At 45.1% G+C, this 21,323-nt stretch overlaps 2 protein-coding genes, 2 long non-coding RNA genes and 2 other non-coding genes across 10 annotated transcripts; 1 reads left to right on the forward strand and 5 right to left on the reverse strand.

The window, feature by feature from the left end:
• Positions 1–861: 861 nt before the first annotated feature.
• On the reverse strand, positions 862–2,308 carry LOC104583682. 2 transcript variants are annotated; one of them, XR_731587.3, is made up of 2 exons: positions 1,330–2,308; positions 862–1,228 (listed from the first exon to the last, which is right to left on the reverse strand). It is a non-coding gene; the product is annotated as an uncharacterized LOC104583682 (long non-coding RNA). The 2 variants fall into 2 exon arrangements; XR_001406614.2 differs by having other exon boundaries at positions 862–1,257.
• A 696-nt stretch (positions 2,309–3,004) lies between these two features.
• On the reverse strand, positions 3,005–3,102 carry LOC112272065. Its single transcript, XR_002965764.1, has one exon. It is a non-coding gene; the product is annotated as a small nucleolar RNA Z103 (small nucleolar RNA).
• A 57-nt stretch (positions 3,103–3,159) lies between these two features.
• Positions 3,160–3,296, reverse strand: LOC112272115. The gene has a single exon (XR_002965811.1). It is a non-coding gene; the product is annotated as a small nucleolar RNA snoR77 (small nucleolar RNA).
• Positions 3,297–8,924: 5,628 nt separating this feature from the next.
• Positions 8,925–9,697, forward strand: LOC100829316. Its single transcript, XR_001407251.2, has one exon. It is a non-coding gene; the product is annotated as a protein RESPONSE TO LOW SULFUR 2 (long non-coding RNA).
• A 272-nt stretch (positions 9,698–9,969) lies between these two features.
• LOC100829618 (probable plastid-lipid-associated protein 10, chloroplastic) lies at positions 9,970–15,371 on the reverse strand. 4 transcript variants are annotated; one of them, XR_002964349.1, is made up of 9 exons: positions 15,143–15,371; positions 14,943–15,047; positions 14,679–14,819; positions 14,024–14,119; positions 13,217–13,297; positions 12,652–12,738; positions 12,097–12,152; positions 10,293–10,425; positions 9,970–10,191 (listed from the first exon to the last, which is right to left on the reverse strand). XR_002964349.1 is itself a non-coding variant. In XM_024460456.1 (8 exons), exons 1-8 carry the CDS (start codon positions 15,299–15,301, stop codon positions 10,383–10,385), a joined length of 768 nt encoding a protein of 255 aa, XP_024316224.1. In that variant the 5' UTR covers positions 15,302–15,370; the 3' UTR covers positions 10,045–10,382. The 4 variants fall into 4 exon arrangements, 2 of the variants coding, with proteins under 2 accessions (XP_024316224.1, XP_024316223.1); XR_002964348.1 differs by adding an exon at positions 11,855–12,021 and having other exon boundaries at positions 10,045–10,425; positions 15,143–15,365; XM_024460456.1 differs by having other exon boundaries at positions 10,045–10,425; positions 15,143–15,370.
• A 288-nt stretch (positions 15,372–15,659) lies between these two features.
• On the reverse strand, positions 15,660–18,561 carry LOC100837090. Its single transcript, XM_010236604.3, has 3 exons — positions 18,393–18,561; positions 16,208–17,629; positions 15,660–16,121 (listed from the first exon to the last, which is right to left on the reverse strand). Exon 2 carries the CDS (start codon positions 17,566–17,568, stop codon positions 17,134–17,136), a length of 435 nt encoding a protein of 144 aa, XP_010234906.1. The 5' UTR covers positions 17,569–17,629; positions 18,393–18,561; the 3' UTR covers positions 15,660–16,121; positions 16,208–17,133.
• Between the last annotated feature and the right edge of the window lie 2,762 nt (positions 18,562–21,323).

Consider the following 21,323-nt stretch of genomic DNA (forward strand, 5'->3'; position numbering starts at 1 on the left):
GTTGACTGACCGAAAGGACAAATTGTTCTGGAAGTTGGAAGCGAAAGGTAAATTTTCTGTGGGCTCTCTGTATAGATTGCTGAAAAGATCACAGGTGCCGTTCCCTTTTAAGTTTCTTTGGAATGTCAAATTCCATTGAAAATTAAGGTGTTCCTGTGGCTAGTTAGCAGGGGGTTCAATTCTCACTAGGGATGTGCTGAAAGGGAGGGGGTGGGAACGAGTTGACAGCTGTGTGTTTGGTTCTCGCATAGAGACAATCGATCATCTGTTATTTTCCTGCTCTCGGGCCCAGTACATCTGGAGGATTGTACATGTTAGTTTTTGTGCCTTCTCTTTGCCTACTAATATGGAAGATGCTTTGAATAGCTGGGTCTTTCAGTTTAGTAAGCGGGAGCGAGGTGTGGTGCTTGTCGGATTCGCTGCCATCATTTGGGTGCTTTGGAAAACTAGAAACAATGCCTGTTTTCATAATGAGTTCCCACATGATCCATCAGCTGTAATGTTTACCATTTATTCCTTGCTTGACCGTTGGGATGGTCTCCAGAAGTCCGAGGCCCAGGAGGTGCTTCTGCGATGCTCGCAGCGGCTGTGGCGATTCACTGATGAGATCTTTTGCCGCTCGAGAGGATTGGTGCCAATCACAATGTGGCTAACGGGCTGAAGTTTCAGATGACAAATGAAGCTGGTGCTGGTTCTTCAGAAAGTTGTTATGAAAAGTTACAGGACCTTGTCCGTCGTTTTCTTCTGTAGCTCAGTGTAGTGGACAGTCGGTTTTGGGCGTTGGGTGCTGTTCACCTGCTAGGGTGACGGTGCGCTGCGTGTTTTCTTCGTGTGTTATCCAATTTATGTAAGACACTGTGATTTCCTTCAATGAAACCAGGGGCCACCCCTTTGATAATTTTTTTTCCCAATTCCTTGCTCCAATACCAACATCCAAACGGGGTGTAAGACTACTTAGACAGGCTTCAAGGAGGGAAGCAGAGCATTCCCTCAGCCAAAATCTGAAGATCAGAAGATTTATAATCTTCGAGCAACGCAACACCTCCGTTGCCATTGTAAGGGTGTGTTTGGAAGGGTTCCACCACCTAAACTTCACTTCGTCTCTAAACTCCACTTCACCTGCACTCAACTTCACCAACTAAATGCGTTTGGCTACCTAGCTAGCTCCAGATTCATGATGGCCTTGACCGTACGGGAACAAATCTATTCTTTTTTCTTCTTCTTCATGCTTCACATATCACACGGGAATCAGTCAAGCTAATCAACCAAGGACGTGTCAATTAATCATGCTTCATATGCTAATCAATCAACCGTGAAGCCTTTTCCTACCTTTGTTGTTGTGAGGCGGCAACGTCCTGCTGAACAAAGAGCGGCAGCATCAGCGAGTTCCTGGACGCGGTGGCGGCAGGGTAATCTCTCCTCGAGTTCTGCTGGAGGGGCCGGGACCCCGACAACATCTGGTGCAGCAGGGGCGGCGGCGACGTATTGGTCTTGCTGGTACAGGGGCCGGCGCCGGCGCCTTGATCCTACTGGTGCAGGGGCTGCGGCTCCTTGGGGGTTGTGGAGGTGGGGAGCGGGCCTCACCGGATATAGAGCGAGGGCTCACCGGAGAGGGGCGCGGCCTCTCCTACGGCCGGGTGCGCCGCCACGAGGAATCGCACGCTGGTGCGAGAGGAAGAGGAGACAGGGAGGTTCTGTTCGGGAAGATAACGTTGCGGGGTCATCAGTGGCATTGGCGGGTAAATTACCTCAACTTTAGATGAAGTGGAGCAGGTGAAGCACCACTTTCTTGACTCCAGCAAAATTTCACCTAACATATGGAGTTTGAGGTGTTTGAGACAACTTGACCTGCTTCACTAGTGAAGTTGCGTAAGTGAAGCCCTCCCAAAGAGGCTCTAACTTGACAAAGGGGCTGCCTGAATCACTGCTCGTCGTTTTCTCCCCACAACATGAGACGGTATAAAGATGAAGAATACCTAAAAATGTGCTTTCCAAAGTTTAAGGGTGGTGCCAATGCAGGCGCAAATTTCCCAAGCAAATGAAAGCCCATTGGAGTCAAGTTAAATTACCCGTGACTTTGGACTTTCAAGCTTTAGGTCCGAGCGTATGGTACGGAGTATTTGCATTCAAATTAAGCAGACTGGAGTCTTCCAAAAAACAGTGCAAAGTCAACAACCCAAAATTTTCAGTATATATGTTCGGCTTCGGCAGAAGTACGGAGTATCGCTCAATGGCAGCAGCCCAGTTCGCAGCACCAAAGACGTCTTCCGTCGAGTGAATTCATCGGCAAGATGACAAAGTTCAAGCCCTTGGCCGTCTTGGTCATCCTGGCCGCCCTGTCTGTCTCAGACTTGCCGGTTGGCGTGCATGGCAGACCGCCGGTGACTGCACCACCGACGCCAAAGCCGGCCCCGCGTAGGAGCTCCGCAAAGCCGATTCGTCCTCCACCGCCGGTAGGTAAAGAGCACACTGTGCGTTCCCCGCCGCCGCCGCCACCTCCTCCATCTACGCCATATCAATGGCGCGGAGAGCAACCACAGTTTCCGTCTCCACCACCTCTACCGTGCAACAACAAGATTTAAGTTTCTTTTGATAATTTACTCAGATCTTGTTTTGATTAATCACAATGTTGTTTCTGTAAGCACAATGTTGTTTTGATAATTTACTCAGATCTTTTGATTAAGTTTCTGTAAGCACAATGTTGTTGATATATTATCTCTTTGTTTCGTTTGTTAAGATCCGTGACGCACTATTCCATGATTTGTTGACACTGATGACGCACTTTTTCCAGTCAACCATTTGATGATAAATTCAGATTCGTTTTGCCTGGCAAAATGAACAGAAAAAGCGAACGAAGCAACCTGAAGTATTTAGTTTTTTTAGACTGGCAAAGTTTACTGTAGGGTGAACAAAGTAACCACAGAGCGTTTAGCCTAAATCTGGATTCCAAATTTTGCAACAGATACAAATCTGTTTGGCTGAAACAAAAACAAGAAGTTGTCTAATGGATCAGATTTCTGGCTTGGAATCCTCTGATAAGGATTACATGTGCGCACAGTATAATCATAGTCGATCATTTGGGGAAAGGATCCTCATATCCATAATCCATGAACTTAGGCGACACAAATCGAAAACCTAAGAGAAACTGAGAACGAAACAGATGTCCGTAAGACTACTAGACCGGCTTCAGGGAGGGAAGCAGAGCATCCCCCTCAGCCAATCTGAAGATCAGAAGATTTAATCTTCGAGCAACGCAACACCTCCATTGCCATTGTAATTTGACAAAGGGGCTGCCTGAATCATTGCTCGTTGTTTTTCTCTCGAAAATATGAGAAGATTGGATCAAAGAAAGGCACATCAAACAAAAGATGGAAAATTAAAAGCATGGCGCGACGAGAAAACAGACGAAATCAACAGAGGAAACAGGAGAATTCGAGGGGATCTCGCGATGCGTAACGAGGATTTGTGGCTGATGATGGGGGTCGCCGCTGTTCTGGGATGCTTTCCTGGGGGCGCCGCTGTTCTGGGATGCTTTCCTGGGGGCGCCGCCTCGTGCTATTTTATAAGGTGGGGAAGGCACGGAGGGAGGAGCCCTAATTAGGGGTTTTGTGGTCAATATGAAGTTACTGAAATGCCCTTTATCTTGGACCGCTTTTCGATTCAGATTCGTTGGTGTGTTGGCCCAGCCACGCCTCCAGACGGCCTATAGGCCCAACTAAAAGGTACCGCCGCATAGATGTTTTGAGCCCGATCCAACAAAGCTATGGCTGTTTACTTCGGCCAAACTTAGTAAATGACCCGCGAGTAGTTCGGATAAGAAAAAACAGATAACGTGAAGGGCCCCAGCAGGAGCATTTGGCGACAACTCAAAGGGATTTGGACGCCTGTATCTGTGGATGGCAATGGTGCCCGATTTCCCAACGGGTTTAGACCCGATTAGATGCGGGTCTGAGGAAAAATGAAACCCGCGGGTCTGCAAACGGGAAAATCTCGGACCCGCTAGACCGGGTCTGGTAGTGCCCTACCTGGACCCGGAAACCCGGAGACCCGATTCATAATACAGGCCTCAGTGCTATGAATCCGCTATATAAGGCCCACAGTACTCCTTCGTATATGACACTGAAAAGTCAAACCCTAATCCCCACCGTGTCTTTCCCCAATCCCAATCCGTCTCCCTCTGCGCCTTCCACCGCCGCCTCCTCCTCGTGTTGGACGGCTGCCTCTCCATCTTCCTCCGCCGGCGCGCGGCCCTCTCCCTCCTCCTCCGCCGGTGCGGCGCCCTCTCCCTCTGCTGGCGCGCCGCCCTCTCCCTCCTCCCTCCGCCGATGCGCGGCCTCCATGGAGGCGGAGCCGGACAGCCGCGGCGCCCTCCCCTTCCTCTATGCCGCGTGCGCTGCGGACAGGGAAGCGACGCCCTCTACCTACCTCCAGCAGTGCGGCGCGGCTTCTCCATCCGGCGGCGCCGGTCCTCCCTACAGTGGTCATGCCTTCAAGTCGACGAGGAGCTGGCCCGGCCTTCCAAGTCGATGGCATCGCTGCTCCTAGCCTCCTAGGACTCGATTGCTTTTTTCTATTTTGCTTCAGGGTTGTTTGTGTAAAAGTGCAGCTCCTTGTTGTATTTTTTTTTTTACTTTTTCTTGTATACAGTCGCCGGGCCGGGTTTACCCGCAGGTACCCAGGACCCGTGTCGGGTCCGGGTCTGAAGAATATTTGGACCCGATGTCGGGTCCGGGTTCGGGTCGCAAAGCGGGTGGCCGGGGCCGGGTCTGGTATGGCGGGACCCGGCCCTGAAACTGCCGGGTGCCATCCGGACCTGTATCTTCATCTGCGAATTCACTATAAGAATATGAATGGCCCATGTTGAAACCCTTGCTTTCTCTCAGAAGAAAAAAAAGAACTGGACCATTGCCCATTGGCATCTAAAAGGCGTTGATCCTTCCAGGGCGGGTTATCTTGGATCTTAAAAAAACTAGGCCTGTGGGGAAAGAAAATCCCGAGCATGGTTGAAAGAAAAGGACCTTCTCACATGGGCCTACAAAACACTCGAACCTCATGATCCATCTATACAACGGCATCACGGTACACGGGACATAAAACCGGCCTTAGACCTGTGTTTTGGAGTGGGGCAAGACGAGGGAAGTTTTTTAACCCTTCGGCATGAAATTCGCTCCTAGCGGGAGTCGAACCCAGAACCAAAAGGTGCTACTAGAGCCTTTAACCACTAGGTTAGAGACTCGTCCCAAGGATTTTCTTGGATCTTGTATTTCATATTTATTTTTATCTTAACGAATTTGTCTAAACTAGCGGGGTGACCCGCGCAGGTTGCGCGGCTAGACTCGTTAAAGGGATGTTATTTTTCTGTATTTATATTTTTGTTTTTCTAACAGAATCATTCTGTATATGGTTTAGATGTATTGTATAGATCTGCTCAATGCTTTTTGGAATGTTCAATTTCTTTTATTTTTGACTTAACCAAATTTTTTTCTCTTGTTTTTCTATGGATTCTTAGGTTTCATTAAATTCATAACACAATATATGGTAGATTAGTTATTATTTTGTACGGATGATGCAATAAGAATTCACTTTTAATCAGTACAATTTGTATCTATTATACCCATAATTCATTGGTCATACAACTATTTTTGTGTATTTTCTGTCGTTGTTGACGCCAGGCTATTTCTTTTTTATTTATTTTTAAAAATCATTCCTTTTTTGGCTATTGATTTTCTATTTACTCTCCCTACTCCTATCAACATCAAGTCATTTACTGAATTTTCATATGAGCTATGCTTGTGGCATGGCACGAAGGCTTGTTTATTTTGATTCATATAAGATCGCATAGATGTGGCGGTAAGGCCCGTATCACCGTCAACTGAGGCGCAAAGCCGCACATCAGACTCCGGTACGGCGGTACGTCTGGTTGGGATGTGATATGTATTTCGCTTGTGGTTACGATCTGATATGTATTTTGCTTTGTGTTCAGTGAGTTTAATATTTTTTAAAAAAAATATTTGCCATCTCAAAGGAATAAAATTGCTAGGACTTTGTCTATTCTCCTAACTTCCGTTGCGTTGTCTGATTGTTTCTCCTCTTCTCACTATATTTTCTTGCACGCAACTTTGCTATATTTTCTCCCTATTTTCTTTCATGCTCAACTGGAGTATTGAGTGCTCAAAACCCATTTATGCTAGTATTCAAAAGGTTGAGAGCGCTCCTAATGGTTGGAGCTGATGCTTTATGTTGGACAATTTGGTTATGCATAAATGATATTGTTTTTAATAGAAAGAACTTAACTTCTCCTATGCATGTCTTATATTCGTGCAGTCTTGGTCTACTCTACTCAAGCTTAGGATCACCAGTTGACTTTGATGGCGCGCAGCGGTTTGAAGCAAGTGGCCAGGGACTTTTTTACCCATAATGGGTGGCGGTCTAGTTTACGGATTGAGCCCTCTTAGAGTTATTATTTTTTGTTCGTTGCAATCATTGGATTTTGTTCCGAACTTGTGTGTGCTTGGCGCAGAGGCCGGCGTGTGATGCTTATTGGTTGTATCGGTCGATATAACTTTGAGAAAAATAAAAGTTTCCATTTTCGAAAAAAAAAGCTCGCTTGTGCCATATACTCCAGCTTGGAAGAAAATCGTGGATGCTTAGATCTTGTTTGTTTGAAATTCTACTTCAGCTTTTCATGCTTATAACCTTCAAAAAGCACTTCTTCCGTTTACACATGAAGCTGAAAACCACGTCCGGAGGTGCTTCCCGCAGCTTTCGGGGGGGGGGGGGGGGGGGTGGGGAGAGAATACCTCCGGACGTGCTTATCAGCTTCATGTGTAAACCTGCAGGAAACACCTCTGGACATACTTTTCAGCTTCATGCGTAAACGGGAGAAGTGTTTTTTTATAAGGCTAAACAAAAGCCTAAACAAACAAGTCCTACTCGAGTGTGTTCCTCTCTTTTACTACATGCGCCTCTAGCTCGCATGCATCAGACAAAAGCCTCAAACATGCTGAGGGAGTTCTACTATGATAACCTCAAAGGTAGTAAAATAAATCCTTAAAACAAGTGCAACAGTTAGTTATGAAGATCGAAGTCAACATCAGAGACAGTGGTGTTGACACTTCAAAATTTCGACACGGAGCTCAGCACCATGGATCATGCAGGCCAGCTCTCAAAACGCCGATCGCCCACAAAACTGTTAAGTTTAATATGCTAATTGGTGTTTAGCGATCAAATTTGATTAATGTTTTACGCTAGATTATATTTAACTAAGCATCTAGAAGAAGAGGATATTTTTGTCGACATAAACGGAGGAAGACGCCACGGTACTTTCTCAGACGACAGTCACGACATCTCGAATCTAATCACATCGAGGAAACCTTTTAGCAGCCTTTCACGTCGCCCGGCCCCTGCCCCCGGCAACCGGGCGCGCGGCACCGAGCATGAACAGATGAATCAGATTCGTCATGCCGGCCAGGCCGACGACGATAGTAGTACAGCTTTGCGTCACTTCGTCCGTGACCCAAGCCTGAAGCGAAGGCAGGGTCACCACTAGCTACGCCGCGGACAAAGAAATTGCTCAAAGCCGCTTTGGCCGGCCTCGACAAGGACGGGCGGAGCGCTCCAGCGCCACACGGTGCGCTGCGCGGGGCCACGCGATTCGGGCACGGGCTCTCTCTCTCGGCTCCGCGGTGCGCCGAAAGGGCCACTTGCTGAATGCCGAGACGGGGCGACCCGGCCGGGCGAGATAGCACCCAACAGGCAACAGGGCACGCTGCGACACGGTGAGGCGACGGCTCCTTTCGTTTTTCATCGTTGGGCGTTATTTTGGAGATTTGTTCTGTCTCGTGGTGGTGGAAACGGCAAGTTTTCGTCTCGACCTTGGAGATTTTTCCCGTGTTCTGGATCGCTCGTCGGACTTGACGAAGAGGGTTTGACCACCCACGGGGACGAACTTTCGCTCCCGTCCGGGCAGATTTTTAATGACGCGTGGACCATAAAAATACACCGAGTATCTGAGTATGCTCCGAACGAGCAGCCTGCTATCAGTGCGAACAGGTTTGCCACGGGATCCGTTTATTAATCCACCGAAGTGAAAGTCAGCAGTAGTACTAATTTTTTTTAGAACAACTCCAATGGGATCCCTAAATTTTGTCCAAAAATGTCTTTTTTTATCATTTTGAGGAGCAATCCACATCACCCAACCACATTCCCAAATTTCTCTCCCAAATTAACTTTTCCTTCTCTTTATCTTTTCTTCTCTCCTTTTTATTTTTTCTTCTCATTTTTCCATCTCTTTTTGTGGGGCCGGAGCGAACAAAAGAGAGCACTGGACAATGTCCGGACACTCCAAACCTCTCCCAAATTTGAGGCAAGTTTGGAGATGTGTCCGAACAAACATGACATTTTGTTCGTTTAGGGAATACCATTGAGAGATGATTTTGAGAGCAAAATGTCCATATCCCTCAAATAGGACATTTGTGATAACTTTGGGGGATGTCATTAGAGATGTTCTTACTCCCTCCGATGCAAATTCAATCAAGTCATTTATTTTCGAAGGGAGTTATTTTCGGACATTTGTTCTTTTTTTAGTGTGCTTCCCTTGCAGATGTACGAATTCACGCTCATTTTAAGCACAACTTGCCAGATGATGAATACTCTGTATGAATCAAGCATAGATGCGGTTCCCGGTCTTTGCACTACGCAGCACGTCAGTACCTCAGTCTCATTCACCTACGAATCATCAGGAGGAAAACACTCCATACAGCGAGAGGGGTCAGAGGGAGAAGGAGAGACGTAAGTGCAAACCTTGGGCGATGATGACCTCACCCTCTATGTCGCACCGCTGTACTCGTACACCGACACCAAACACCCCCCATCGATTCATTGAACCTGGACGAGTTCCAGTCCGCTCCTAGCCTCCTTCGCAGCTTCATCAGCCTCTCCAGCCAGCTGTCTATAAAAGCCGGCACAGCCAGAGGGAGATCCAAACCAAATCATCAAATTAAAACCCGGCACGATCAAACCTTTGCTTCTACGCACCAGCTGTCTTGAGCATCGTAATACTATACCAGCCAAGAGCGAGCTAGCTAGCTAGCTCCGAGAATCTAGGAGAGGCATAATTAGAAGGAATGGCGAGGAAGGCGGCCACGGAGAGCAAGATGAGCTCGGACGAGGTTGCGAGGGCGGTGGCGGAGGCGGAGGCCCGGGAGGAGCGGCTGCGGCGGGAGCTGGAGGCGGCGCTGGCGCGGGTGGCGGTGGCGGAGGAGGCCGAGGAGCGGCTGTGCGTGCAGCTGGGCGAGCTGGAAGCAGAGGCCATGGCGCAGGCCGTCGAGTACCAGCAGCACGTCAGGGAGCTCTCCGAGAGGCTCGCCTTCATGGACGGCGTCCTCAGGTCCTCCGGCCTCCACGCCGTGGCCGCCGGCATGGACTAGCTGTCCATGTTCTCCTTCTTCCTTACTCCTTAAACTTACCTTGAGTAAGAAGGGTCATGGCGAGACTGTACAGATTTCTTCTTTTCCATTTCTGCGAGGCTGGGCAACGCGTGTATTTTCATGTCAAACCTGTGCGTGGTGTGTGTACGTAGGATGTACATTTTTTCTTGAGACGCGTCATTTGTGTAGTACTTAGTCCAATTTAATCTCTTCGAGAGCATCAAAATTAATATTGCCCTGATCATGTGTAATAATCTGTCTTTTTTTTATTTGCGATCGTGTAACCCATCTGTGTTGACGCATGCAATGATCATCTAAACTTACACGCAACGCCTTCCTTGCATATCAGTGAGGTGATCCTGAAGCTTGCGATTGGCCTTTTAATTTCCCGGAATACCGGCAAGGCCGTTAAAGTGAAACGGGGAAACTGGCCGGGAGTCGAGAACGCCGAAACCTCAGCTTCGCCTTGGAAAATTTGGCCAAATACTTATTGACTCACATCTTGTAAGGATTGAACTTGAATTAAAGTTGAACAGTTCAATCATTTGAATCGACCGCACGACATTAAGAGGAACGAGACGTCTGACACGGAACAGAAAACGACTGCGCCAGCCGCTAAATCAAACAACAAATGAAAATAAGGAAACGGCCGAGATTGAGCAACATCGATCATCCAGAACAGAGTTGACTGATTTAATGTTGTTGGAATATAAAAGAAAACGGAGAGGCATATCTCCCCCTCCTGATCACGGACCTTTGCATCCTGGAAATTAGCAAGCTTATAGGTAACTGGTTGGGTGTGAAATGGACAAATAGTCGAGCTCACCAGAAAACAGGACATTTTCACGGAGTTCCAGAGGATACCATGAACGGTGGAAGTGTAGGAGTACAAGCTAGCTGACCCGACCCTGTTTCAAAACAGGGTGACTTCATCTTTAATCAGGAGTAGTGCATTCAGACGCGAACCTGGAAGGAGGGAAACGTCCTTGTCTGCACTCTGCAGAAAAGTTAAAAAAATATCACTGGTCAAAAAAAAAGTTGAAAGAAAATCAATCGGTAAAATCTTCTGCACAACTTCTAAATTCAACGGAACAACAAACGGCACGACAGATGTAAATTCCTCTCCGACTTTAGGATATTATAGAGTTGACAAAGACCAACAGTACGTAAAGCACATCACAAAGAGTCTGCGACCCCGCCATATAACAGGCTTTTTTCTTTGTGGTGCCGGGATTGCTCGTTGCTACACGCACCTCACCAGAAAAGCATCATATCGTGTATGAAGATGTCATAACACAAGTTTATGTCGGCAATCATAAAAAAAAGAATATCCAAGCATCATGGAAAGAATATTCTCCAGTCAGTAGATTATTGGCATGGCTAAACAAAACGTTTATCCATGACCTTGTTTAGAACACATATTCAGGTATAGCACCAAACAAAAACATAGTGGAGTACCATCTTTGTCAAATAACTGTAGCAACCTATTGCTCAGAGCGACAGAGCAGTAGCAGCACGGTGACTAAGGCGAGCCCTTTTCGTTACTCCTATAAAAATCCCATGTGTATTTTTCTTTCTTTTACAAAACATTTGTGCATGTGTGGAGATTCCAATAGATGTCCATGTCCTCTTCTCCCACCTACTCCTAATTCAGTTGAACTGGATATGTACAACCAAGGAGTGTAAAAACTATAGGAATCCTAGCCACACAAGCTTGGGCATGTGCAAGGTTTAAATTCTGAAGTGTAGTTATGGCTACATTAGATGAACCAAACCGGGCAAAAATACAACCTACTTTCAGTTACAACCAAATTGTATGTACAAGGCGTGTAAACCTATAGGATTCCTAGCCACACAAGCTTGGGCATGTGCAATGTTTCAATTTTAAAGTGTAGTTATAGCTACATTCAATCATGAACCAAACCGTGCAAAAATACAACCTACTTTCTATTACAACCAAATTGATTACTATAATTTCGTCTAGAAAAAGATGCGATGATTCCAGCACAAATGTTGGTGCTGCCCTAGATATGATATCTCCACTGAGTGGTATGGTTCACAGCTCCATGTGACATTCCTCATTGAAGCAAGGATTACTTTTATACATTAGAGGTTACTGAATCAGTCAGGGCAAGACTTACATCAATATGTAACGAACAAAGGCAGCCAGCGATACTGAGTGAGATAGTGATACCGAGTGAGATAGATGCATTCAGAATACTTCATATATACGATAACATTAGAAACAAATGACATGCTAATGCACAAGATAACGAGTCATCAAGTATTAGCTGAGCATTCTAAAGAATAGCAAAATTTAATTTTGACACATCAAAGCAGAAAAAGGTGATTGCTCTACTAAAAGTACGAACAAATGATTATCAGATTTCATAGGGACACATGGAATGTAGTATACATATACATACTGTATATAGGTAAGCCCAACTATAACCGGCATGTCATCATATGTTGTGCTCTTCATAAAAGAGGCTGGGCTCTTGTGAAAACAAAAACCCCACCACCACCAACTGATCGCCCCAGGAGCATATCACGGTCAAGGTAAGAAAGATAGTATAATCCTCCAGGTGATCGTCTGACATCAAATTCAGTTTCAAACATTTAAAACAAAGAGAGCAATAAAGGAAATAAAGTAAACTGGTAAAACTACCTTTCAGGGCCGTTGACAGGAACTTGAGCTCGAAAAGTTTTAAGGAACTGCAATATCTGCATGAACAGATTCAATGCAATGAAGCTCTTGTATCATGGTTGATGAATCAGATTTTTGTTTTTTGGTAACAAACATGTTGAAAGTGAAACACTGTCCTAAATGCAATTATTTCTCGTCTCATCCTTTACTTTTGGGACAGAAAAGCAATAAGTAACATTTCATATATACCATTTTATGTGGCAACTAGCAGTTCTCAATTATTTTTTCTCGGACACGCTGCAACACGTTTCATTTTGTATTAGACGAACAACACCAAGACGGTGCAAAAGCTGACTAGGGTAAACCTGCCAAACCAAAAAGAACCAAGATGCCAAAGGCAAAAAAAGTAAAGCACTACTGCAAGCGAAAATGGTTCTGAAAAGTCAAAACTATTATAAATGTCTAACGGAAACACCACATATGAACTACGGAGGAAGTTTGCAGCAAAAAAGGGTAACAACGCAAACAAGGGTAGTGTGCAAATTGGAAATGTTATATTCAGATATCCTGATATACCTGAAGACTAAAAAATGACCGAGGAAGTATAGCAGGAGCTATTAGTGCTTGTAGCTGCTCGCTAATCTTGATGTTTTCTACAGCAACCTGTTAAAATAAATGACAACAAGTAACATCATTAACAAGCCATACAGAAAAAGAGAAGGTAAAACACAGCAATCAAAGAAAACAAAGAAAGAGAACAAATGGTTAGGCATAAGCAAAATCTTAGATTAAGACGGTGCATGAAAATGCACACAATAAATGGCTTTCAGTATAAAAAATCCTGTACCCAAGGACACTGAAGTTGGAACTTAGAACTCAACTGTGATGATAACATTTTGTCAGAGATAATCCATCTGGTTATGTTCTAGCTGATGCGAAATGAATCATGGAGAATGCTAAGTTGTAACTGCTAATGTATTTCATATATAGCTTAGTTCCACCCTGCAGATGCATCACTCGAGCTACCTACCATTGCACAGCGAGCGTGTCATCACATCTATCTCCCTTTCCTACCATCACTGCCAATCTTTTATTTTAACACTTAATCAGTAAGTAACATATTTTTTAATAGAACAAATACCTCCTCGAACTGAAGAAATATGTTGCGCTTAGACAGAACATCAAATTTTGCAGAAACCATCAATGTTGCACCTTCTTGCTCCTATAGAGACCACTAAAATAATCAAATACAAAAGACTTAAGCCAAATGAGAAATGAGAATTGAAGACTAAAATAATGTTAACAGTACTTCTCGATGACATGCAAACAGGCTGAGATCATGCAAATTACATGAAACAAAAGATTAGTTTTATTTGACTTTAGTGCCCAAAACTACTATAGTGCACACTGCATAGCATAAACAAAACATGATTCTGTAAAGAGCAAATAACCGTATTTCTGAAAAGGGGACATCAGTAAGCATTCTGCAACAATCAATTCCCAAGTTGCTGGCTGCAAAGCTAAAAATCACCATATTTTCTATGTGCTCCACAATACTATTACAGTCGTACTCGTGCATATGATGAGCTGAAGCCTCTACTTAAGTATATCAACAACTTGTGTAGACCATGCTACATGCAGAGGAGCACCACTTTCTCTTACTATTCCATTAAATACTAAAGGAAGCCCTACTAGCTTGAAACTAGGGTACAGGTTAGCATGGGCACCATCCTTTTGCCGTTTTGCATGTTTGGCCATCCACCGTGAACACACACAAAACACAAACATGTACAATTTTGAGGTCCAGCTACAATTAAGAGATCATTTTAAACCAACTGAAACCACATGATGACTAACATTACCAATTGTAGTGGAAAGTTAGTATAAAAGATCAACACCTCCAAGAAAGGATACAAACAAGAGATACACCGCCCAATAACAGGTCTACCTCCAGCAAGTTCTCAATGCTCCACCGCACAACATTCCGCACAACTCCACCATCCGACCTATCCTTGCATTCGAATTTCTGGTATATTTGCCCAATCTGCTCAAATTCAAAAGGATCACAGCACACACCATTAATTTGCTGAAGTGTCACAAATCAACTCATCATCAACCGCAAGCTTTCTATAGAATGTTTAAATGCACACGACAGAATTTAACAGAAGTTTCCACAGTACTTACTCTGTTTCTTTTTATCTGTACATGAAGCATAGGCAAGTCTTTTTCAAAATATCTATACATTTAGACTCCGAAAGCCTAATCAATCATTGTATAATTAACCATGTTTAGTTTCCCTAGACAAACAATTTTGATGCTATCATCCTAGTATTGGCCTATTGGGTAAGGCAAGGTGGAGATGAGAATAGACTGGGAGAGGATTGAATGAATGACAAAATTAATTGCATGGAAGACCAAACATTGTCTCTCTATCTTATTTGGTCTGAGAAGTGTTGAATGTACAGATATTTAGAATAGAGGAAGTATATAACAATTCATACGCCAGTTGCTAAGGGTTGCATATTGGCATTTGCAGTTGGTAATTGGAATGGAATTCTCAGGATGAACTAGAAAGCTGGAGGCAACACAACAGGCAGAGGCACCTGCAGGAGAGGGAGCCTGTCGGCCGCCTCGAACAGCACGAGCACGTCCGACGCCGACGTGTAGCACAGCCTCCAGGTCCCGTCGAGCGCCGCGAGGTCCAGCGGCGTCCCCTCCCCGGCGCCGAGCTCTTCCATGCACACCTGCACAACACCACCAACATGCACAGCACAGGCAATCAAATCGAAATCCCCAGCCGTTCCGGAACGCCGCGCGGGCGTAAATACGGTACCAGGAAGGAGCCAGGGCAGGATCCCGTCACGTACGATGGCCTCCTCGATGGCCGCGCGCTGGTCGGGGCCGGCCGCGGAGCCGCGCCCCGTCTCCTGCACCGCGCGCAGTAGCTCGTGCTTCCGCTCCTCCGTGTCCGCCTGCGAGCGAGCGAGCAGAGCGTCAGAGAGCGCGTGTAGGTGTAGCCAACCAGGGGGAACGAGGTCTTGTGAGAGGGGCTGAAGCGCGGCTGTACTGCGGTGAGCGGGGCAACGGCCGCGGCGGTGAGGATTGGAGGAGGGCTCCGCTGTAGGTGCCGCGGGCGGAGGCGGGCGTGTCTCTGAGGAGCCGAAAACGGCTGTGGTCGTGGAGGAGTGGTCTGGAACCGGCGGAGGGGAGCGGCGGCGAGCGCCATGTTTTTCTGCTGCGCTCTATTGGGCAGGAGCCGTGAATGGCCGATCTGTTGCCGTTGGCCAGAGATGCATCCCCGTCGCCTCGCCTGCTGTCGTGTCGTCACCACCCATCCAGGATCGGACGGCCGAGCTTCAATTCTCGCCGTACGACCCGACCCTGACGAGCCACGTACATATACATGAAACTCGCTTTTGAATTTGAAAGCGCATTTCGTCTTGATCATTTTCTTTCGGAGTGCAGTGGCACTTTGAATAAGCAGCAAATGACACTTATTTTATCCAGAATTGCATGCTAATTGGAGTACGACTCATCAACTCACAAGGTAATCATTAAAAGAGAAGTATCAACGAGACTTGACGCAAGAGAAAACTTTACTCTGGATATTATTTCCTCAAGAAGCAGGAGTACAATCATGGCCCAAGCTCTTTTACAGGGTGAAATGAAACTTCATAACAAGATAAGTTTGTGTACAAAGCAAGCTTGTCGGATTGGCGACAAACAAATCTCTTATTAGAGACATTCAGAGAGGTTTCCACAAATCCCAGATGGTGGTTTCTCGAGTCAATTTTTCCAAAACAATGCAAATCAAGAGTGGGGCCGCTGCTGGTTTTCTCCAGTAAGAGTTTCGAAGTTTCAGTGGCTTCAGACTGGCCCTTGTTTGAATAGTTTCAAGCCTATTTACTGCCTCTCCAAACGCAGCAGCAATGCAATGTCGAAAGTCGGTAGCTGCTGTTGGGTCTTCTCCAGTATAAGTTTCGAAATTTCAGTGCCACTGGCCCTTGTTTGAATAGTTTCAAGCCTCTTTGCTGCTGATTTTTGTTCTGCAGAATGCACAGGATAAGGCTTCGTAAAGGTAGTAGCAAACAGACCTCATCAAGAACCGAACAAACAGCACTACAGCCATTACCTGAAAAGCATGGTGAGGCAGAACACTTCGAGGGTACCTCGCCGATACAACTCTGCTGCAAACGACTTCAATAATCTTCTTGAGTAGCTCTTGCCTCCATGACCCACGGTTTGAAAAGAACAGCAGACCAGAAGGTCACCTGCACAAGCAAAAGAAACAAGTGAACACTTGTATGAACAAAATAAAACAACTTAACAAAGGGAAAATTATACGAAAAACAAAAACATTTACAGAAAAAGTTAGCACCTGGATGGCCCTGCAAAACAGAAAAAGGTGAGTGCAAGAAGCAAATAAATAGAAAACAGGAAGAAGCAATATAAGTGGTAATAAGTAAATTTAAGCAAAACCTGCAAAACAGAAAGCATTTCATAGAAACAATTAAGCTTATGTGAACAAACCATAAATAACCCAGACTTCATCAGCACCCCTGCCATGAAAAGCATTCGCTATGCAGGAAATTCAGTTAGTAAGTTCACACCGCAAAAAATTGGATCAAATAATGTTCAACAGATATACATCATCGACCACGTCAAGCAAATTTGCATAGCTCGACCGCACAAAAATGAGTTAGATGATTAACATTAAGAGAACATAAGAAAGAAACGAGAACAATAATATAATGTTAGAGCAAACAAGATTACTGCACCAGAGGTAAATGATCTAAACGGTAATAGCAGACGATTATCTCAAAATACTACGTAATTAGAATAGGCTGTTCAATCGAAGTTACGATTACAACAAGGTTCCACGAAAATGAACTGCTACTACATAGACATTTATTTATTGCCTCTAAGGAGTCTCATATCCCTTCATAAGTCTACAAAGAAGGAAGCCCTTATAGTTCCATCCTGTTAAAGAAGGGAAAATGGAGTAGAAAAATCCGCATAGGGTGGCTGGGGGAAGATAAGATGGAGGTCTCGTTAGCTCTAGCTCAGGTCCATGCCATCTCCAGCTTGGCTCGGTATCGGAGATGCGACGGAGTAGGATCTCTCAAAAGGGGAAGGATGCAGCTGTGCACCACGCCTGCGCTTAAAAGAAGAGCACCCTTCATGGCTGTCAACTTCATGCTTCCTACGGATCCCCCTCACTGCCTGCAACTCCAGTGGCGAGAGTGCGAACAACTGCCCGCTCACTCGGCAGAGCGAGCTGTGGTTGTCGTAGAGGATCCTCTGGTTACAGTTTTTGTCACAAATGTGTGTCATTCCAGTCAGTTTGCAACGGTACATGTTTCCAAAGATGTGCTCATTCTGGCACCTCTTGTCACACTTGTGACTGGGGATTGGCCCTTCTGTGTTAAGAATAGTGGACATGAAAATCACATTGCTGGGCTCAGCAATCACAGATTTGCCAAGTACCTCCATTGTTCTGCCGCAAGAAACCTGTTCACGGACCCTTTTTTCTTGGTTCCTGGGATCGGTGTTTCTGCAACCCAAAACAGAATTTGCTTCAGAATTTTGTTTTGGAGCTTTTGCAAGCGGCCTGCGCGCTGACAGTTCTTGCTGCTATTACTGAGCCAACTCATCAAAAAAATTACTGTAAAAATGATGCAATCTGGCGCAAATACCACTTAAACTGGCTCAACGGACAAATCTAGCATACAAGATCTATCAAAGATTTGCACTAATTCCCCAACAACTACATGCAGCATAAATCTTGAACATCTTTATGATTTCTGCATTCTGACATTACTAACACGATTGACTAAATTCGTTCGCGCTTTAGCAGATTACTTCAGAACACCAAACCATAATTATGAAATCCTTTGGGTAACAAACCTGGCATCAAACCCCAGATAAATCCAAAAAGCCTAAAAGTCCCCAATATTTTAAATTCTCAGATAAAACAAAACCTAACTCAACAAGCTAGCACCTACCTCGGTTAAACCTATAGGTAAGTCAAAGCCTAACCGCTGCCCTTTTTCATTTTGCAATTTTACCAGATCTGAACAGGAAAACCCCCACCTACCGCACCAACCAGGACAAATCCGCAATAAAATCGCCAGAAGCAGAGCATCGATAGAAATCGGCTCCGAGTCGAGCTCCCCCGGGGATCCAGATCGACCAAATCACACCCAAAAAATCCCCGCACGGCAACATACCGCCTCTCCTCGTCGGCACACCCCATAATCTCAAGAGAAAACCTCGTACAAACAAGGTAACATCGGGCAGAGACGATGGGCACTTACCAGCAAAGCTCGAAGGCGGAGGAAGGGCGGGGCAGAATCGCAGAAACACGGAGAGCTTCGTCCTCTCCTCTCCCTCCTCTCTCCCCCTTCCCCCTCGCGTGGACCCGAGACACACGAACCTCTCGCAGAATCAGCAGCAACGCCCGGACGAAGTGGGGAGGGCGAGGGGTGGGTGCTCCATTTATAGGATCTGTGGCCTTTCGAGAATGACGAAAATGACCGTGGATTGCTCAGAAGTCGACACGGAGGACGGAGCTCACTGTCTGTCTTTACTTCTGCAGCTCGGCTCGGGTTGGCTCGGATTTCGGCTCAGTTACTCGTGAAGTAAACTGTTGTTTCGTTAATCGCATGCTACCTCGCGACATGATATCTTTATTCATCTTTATTTTGGAAAGAAAAGTCTTACCGTGTTAAGAAATGAGAAATTCACAAATATTCTTATATATACATTTTGGAATATAGTATGAATTTGTTACTCCCTCCGTCCCATATTAAATGACTTTTTATTACATTTATTTAGATGTTTTTTAGGCATAAATATATTCATATTTGGACAAATTTGAGTCATTTAATATAGGACGGAGTGAATAAAAATCATGAAAATGATTTTCTTTGTGCCCTATACTAAATTAAGTTTAGCAGATCATTGATATATCGGAGGGTGTAATTATGAAAATCAGACATAATGGTTAGAGGATTATTTATTGCCAAATTTGTCAGCGTAACCATCACCGAATAATGTTTTTGTGGTTGTTAGGATAATTATCAAAATTCCTGATATTTTTTCCAAACGATCTTCCGATTGGATTCCATTATCGAGATGATGGAACAGAGTATACACGCCACCCACATAGTTTTGAACACACTTGTCGTCGTAGCGACAAGAACGCACAGCAAGTGCAAAAAGTAAACTTTCTCTTTTTCTTTAGGATGTGACTGATCTTCTGACGGGTTGGATCTTCCAGCACCAACTTTGCTCTGACTCCTGTAGATCATCTTCCTCATCAGGCTGCCTCCCCTGGATCCTTGCTTTCTCCACCTTTGCTTGCCCCGGATGATGTTGCATAGCTTCATGCTGCAAATCACTGCCCCCACACACTGATATGCGCTGGGGATGGCCCGATCTTTCGATGAGGTTGGTAACTCTCGATTTGGGTAGGAGATGATGTTGACGATCCGACTACGGCCTAAGAGGCAGCGCCTTAGCAATCGATACACCAACTCCAGAGGGTTATTGATCACGCGGGGGCACGATCAACCTGACCACGAAGGTTTTTGTTCCTGCAAGAAATCGAAGAACAAGCAAGAACAAGATAAATAGCAGATGCAATCTGAAATTGCGAATATACTATATCAAACCAATGTCTCAACGAAACGATAAATTGGGGTTCCGAATGTGGTAAAGCAGGTGGTCTAACCGACACATGCGATTACACGAAGTAGTAGCAATGACTAACTTTTAACTAAACAAAACCCAAGTCTCCACCTTGAGTAAGGAGGCCGAAATCAAACTCTATCTCTAACTTTTCTAACAAACTACAACTCTTTAGGAAACAGAAAAACAGATCCGTCAGCTTGTTTTGTCTGCAACGGTCAGCACGCCTTGAATCACCTTGTGGGGCTGGATCCGTTGGAAAGGTCTTGTAATTACCTTTCCAACAAGTACTTCTTTGCTTGATTTGGACTCCGGATGCGGCCTGGGTGATTAAAACAAATTCGGGTCTCCTGACAACTCGGACCCGAATCGGATTTAATTTTAATTCGTGATATCTTTCTCTAGCAAGCTCCGAATCATGTGCGGTTTGATTTGTTGGAAGGTAGACTTGATAGGCTTCACCTTGCGTCATCCGCTGCATGCTATCGCACCTCATCTTCACTTTGGACTCGTGGAGTTCAATAAGATGGTTGCGTAATAAGTTCATACAAAATAGTAGCTCTGCTTCTTTGCAAGTAATATATTGAACAAATTTAATAATTGATTTCAGCTGATTATAATTGTTATTGAATACTCCAAAAATTAAAGTTCTAATGGTCATATCCATGGTGGCCGTGTCCATATCACACACGAATAGTGAAAGATCGAGTACGTCACAGAGGGGGGGTGAATGTAACCAGTTTTAAATTTTCTTCAAAAATGAAGACTGAAGACTGAAGACTGAAAACAGTCACAGTACTTCAACAACAGAAATTATACTTAGCAAGTTTTAGAGTTGTGCGGAATGAAGAAATATGAACAAGTTAAGAGTAGCAATGAAGACAAGAACAGCAAGAACAATTATACTTCAACAGAAAGTATGAGATTGATGAACGATATCACCAGGACACGAAGACACGGGGATTTGTTTTTCTGAAGTTCAGATTGTTGGCACAATCCTACGTCTCCGTTGAGGGGGCTGAGTCACACAAGACTCACGGACACACAAGTCCACCCAATCCTCCTGAGTTAAGACCAAAGTCTCGTCCAGTTACTCGTGGTAGATCTTGAGGTGATCTCCGGACCTTCACAGACTGGTTGATGGCGAATCACAAGCTTCGATTACTGTTCAACACTGACTCATAGCCGTCTAGGTGATGCCAATCGACAAGAGTAACAAGCTTCAAGTGTTCGGCTAGAGAGGGGATCCCATTCTTCACGCTCAGTTCAGCTCTAAGGGTTTTATCAGGTGTTTTTCAAAACATCTCTTTGGGGAGCACCACCGAACCCGTTTGGGGTGGGTCGTCTTATATAGCCTTGGCCACGGCCAATCTAGCCGTTGTGACCTATTGGATAAAGTGATCTCTGAGACTCCAGTTCACACTTTATCTCTTTGTCTCACAACGGTTGGATTACGTGGTCAAAACGTAAAGCGACAAAGTTTTTCAAACACATTTGAAATCAGAGCGAACACTTCATGCAGAAGTTTCTGTGAAGCCTGAAATGCTTCATTCTTC

This window comes from Brachypodium distachyon, chromosome 3 (genome assembly GCF_000005505.3).
Source record: "Brachypodium distachyon strain Bd21 chromosome 3, Brachypodium_distachyon_v3.0, whole genome shotgun sequence".
Lineage (NCBI taxonomy): Eukaryota > Viridiplantae > Streptophyta > Magnoliopsida > Poales > Poaceae > Brachypodium > Brachypodium distachyon.

Coding starts and splice junctions, on each gene's coding strand:
- LOC100829618 (XM_024460455.1), bottom strand. CDS start 15,301: ATGGCGCTCGCCGCCGCTCCCCTCCGCCGGTTCCAGACCACTCCTCCA. Junction 14,120..14,678: donor ACAGGCTCCCTCTCCTGCAG/GTGCCTCTGCCT, acceptor GAATTTGAGCAG/ATTGGGCAAATATACCAGAA. Junction 12,153..12,651: donor GGTCATTTTTTAGTCTTCAG/GTATATCAGGAT, acceptor CTGTTCATGCAG/ATATTGCAGTTCCTTAAAAC.
- LOC100837090 (XM_010236604.3), bottom strand. CDS start 17,568: ATGGAGGTACTTGGCAAATCTGTGATTGCTGAGCCCAGCAATGTGATT.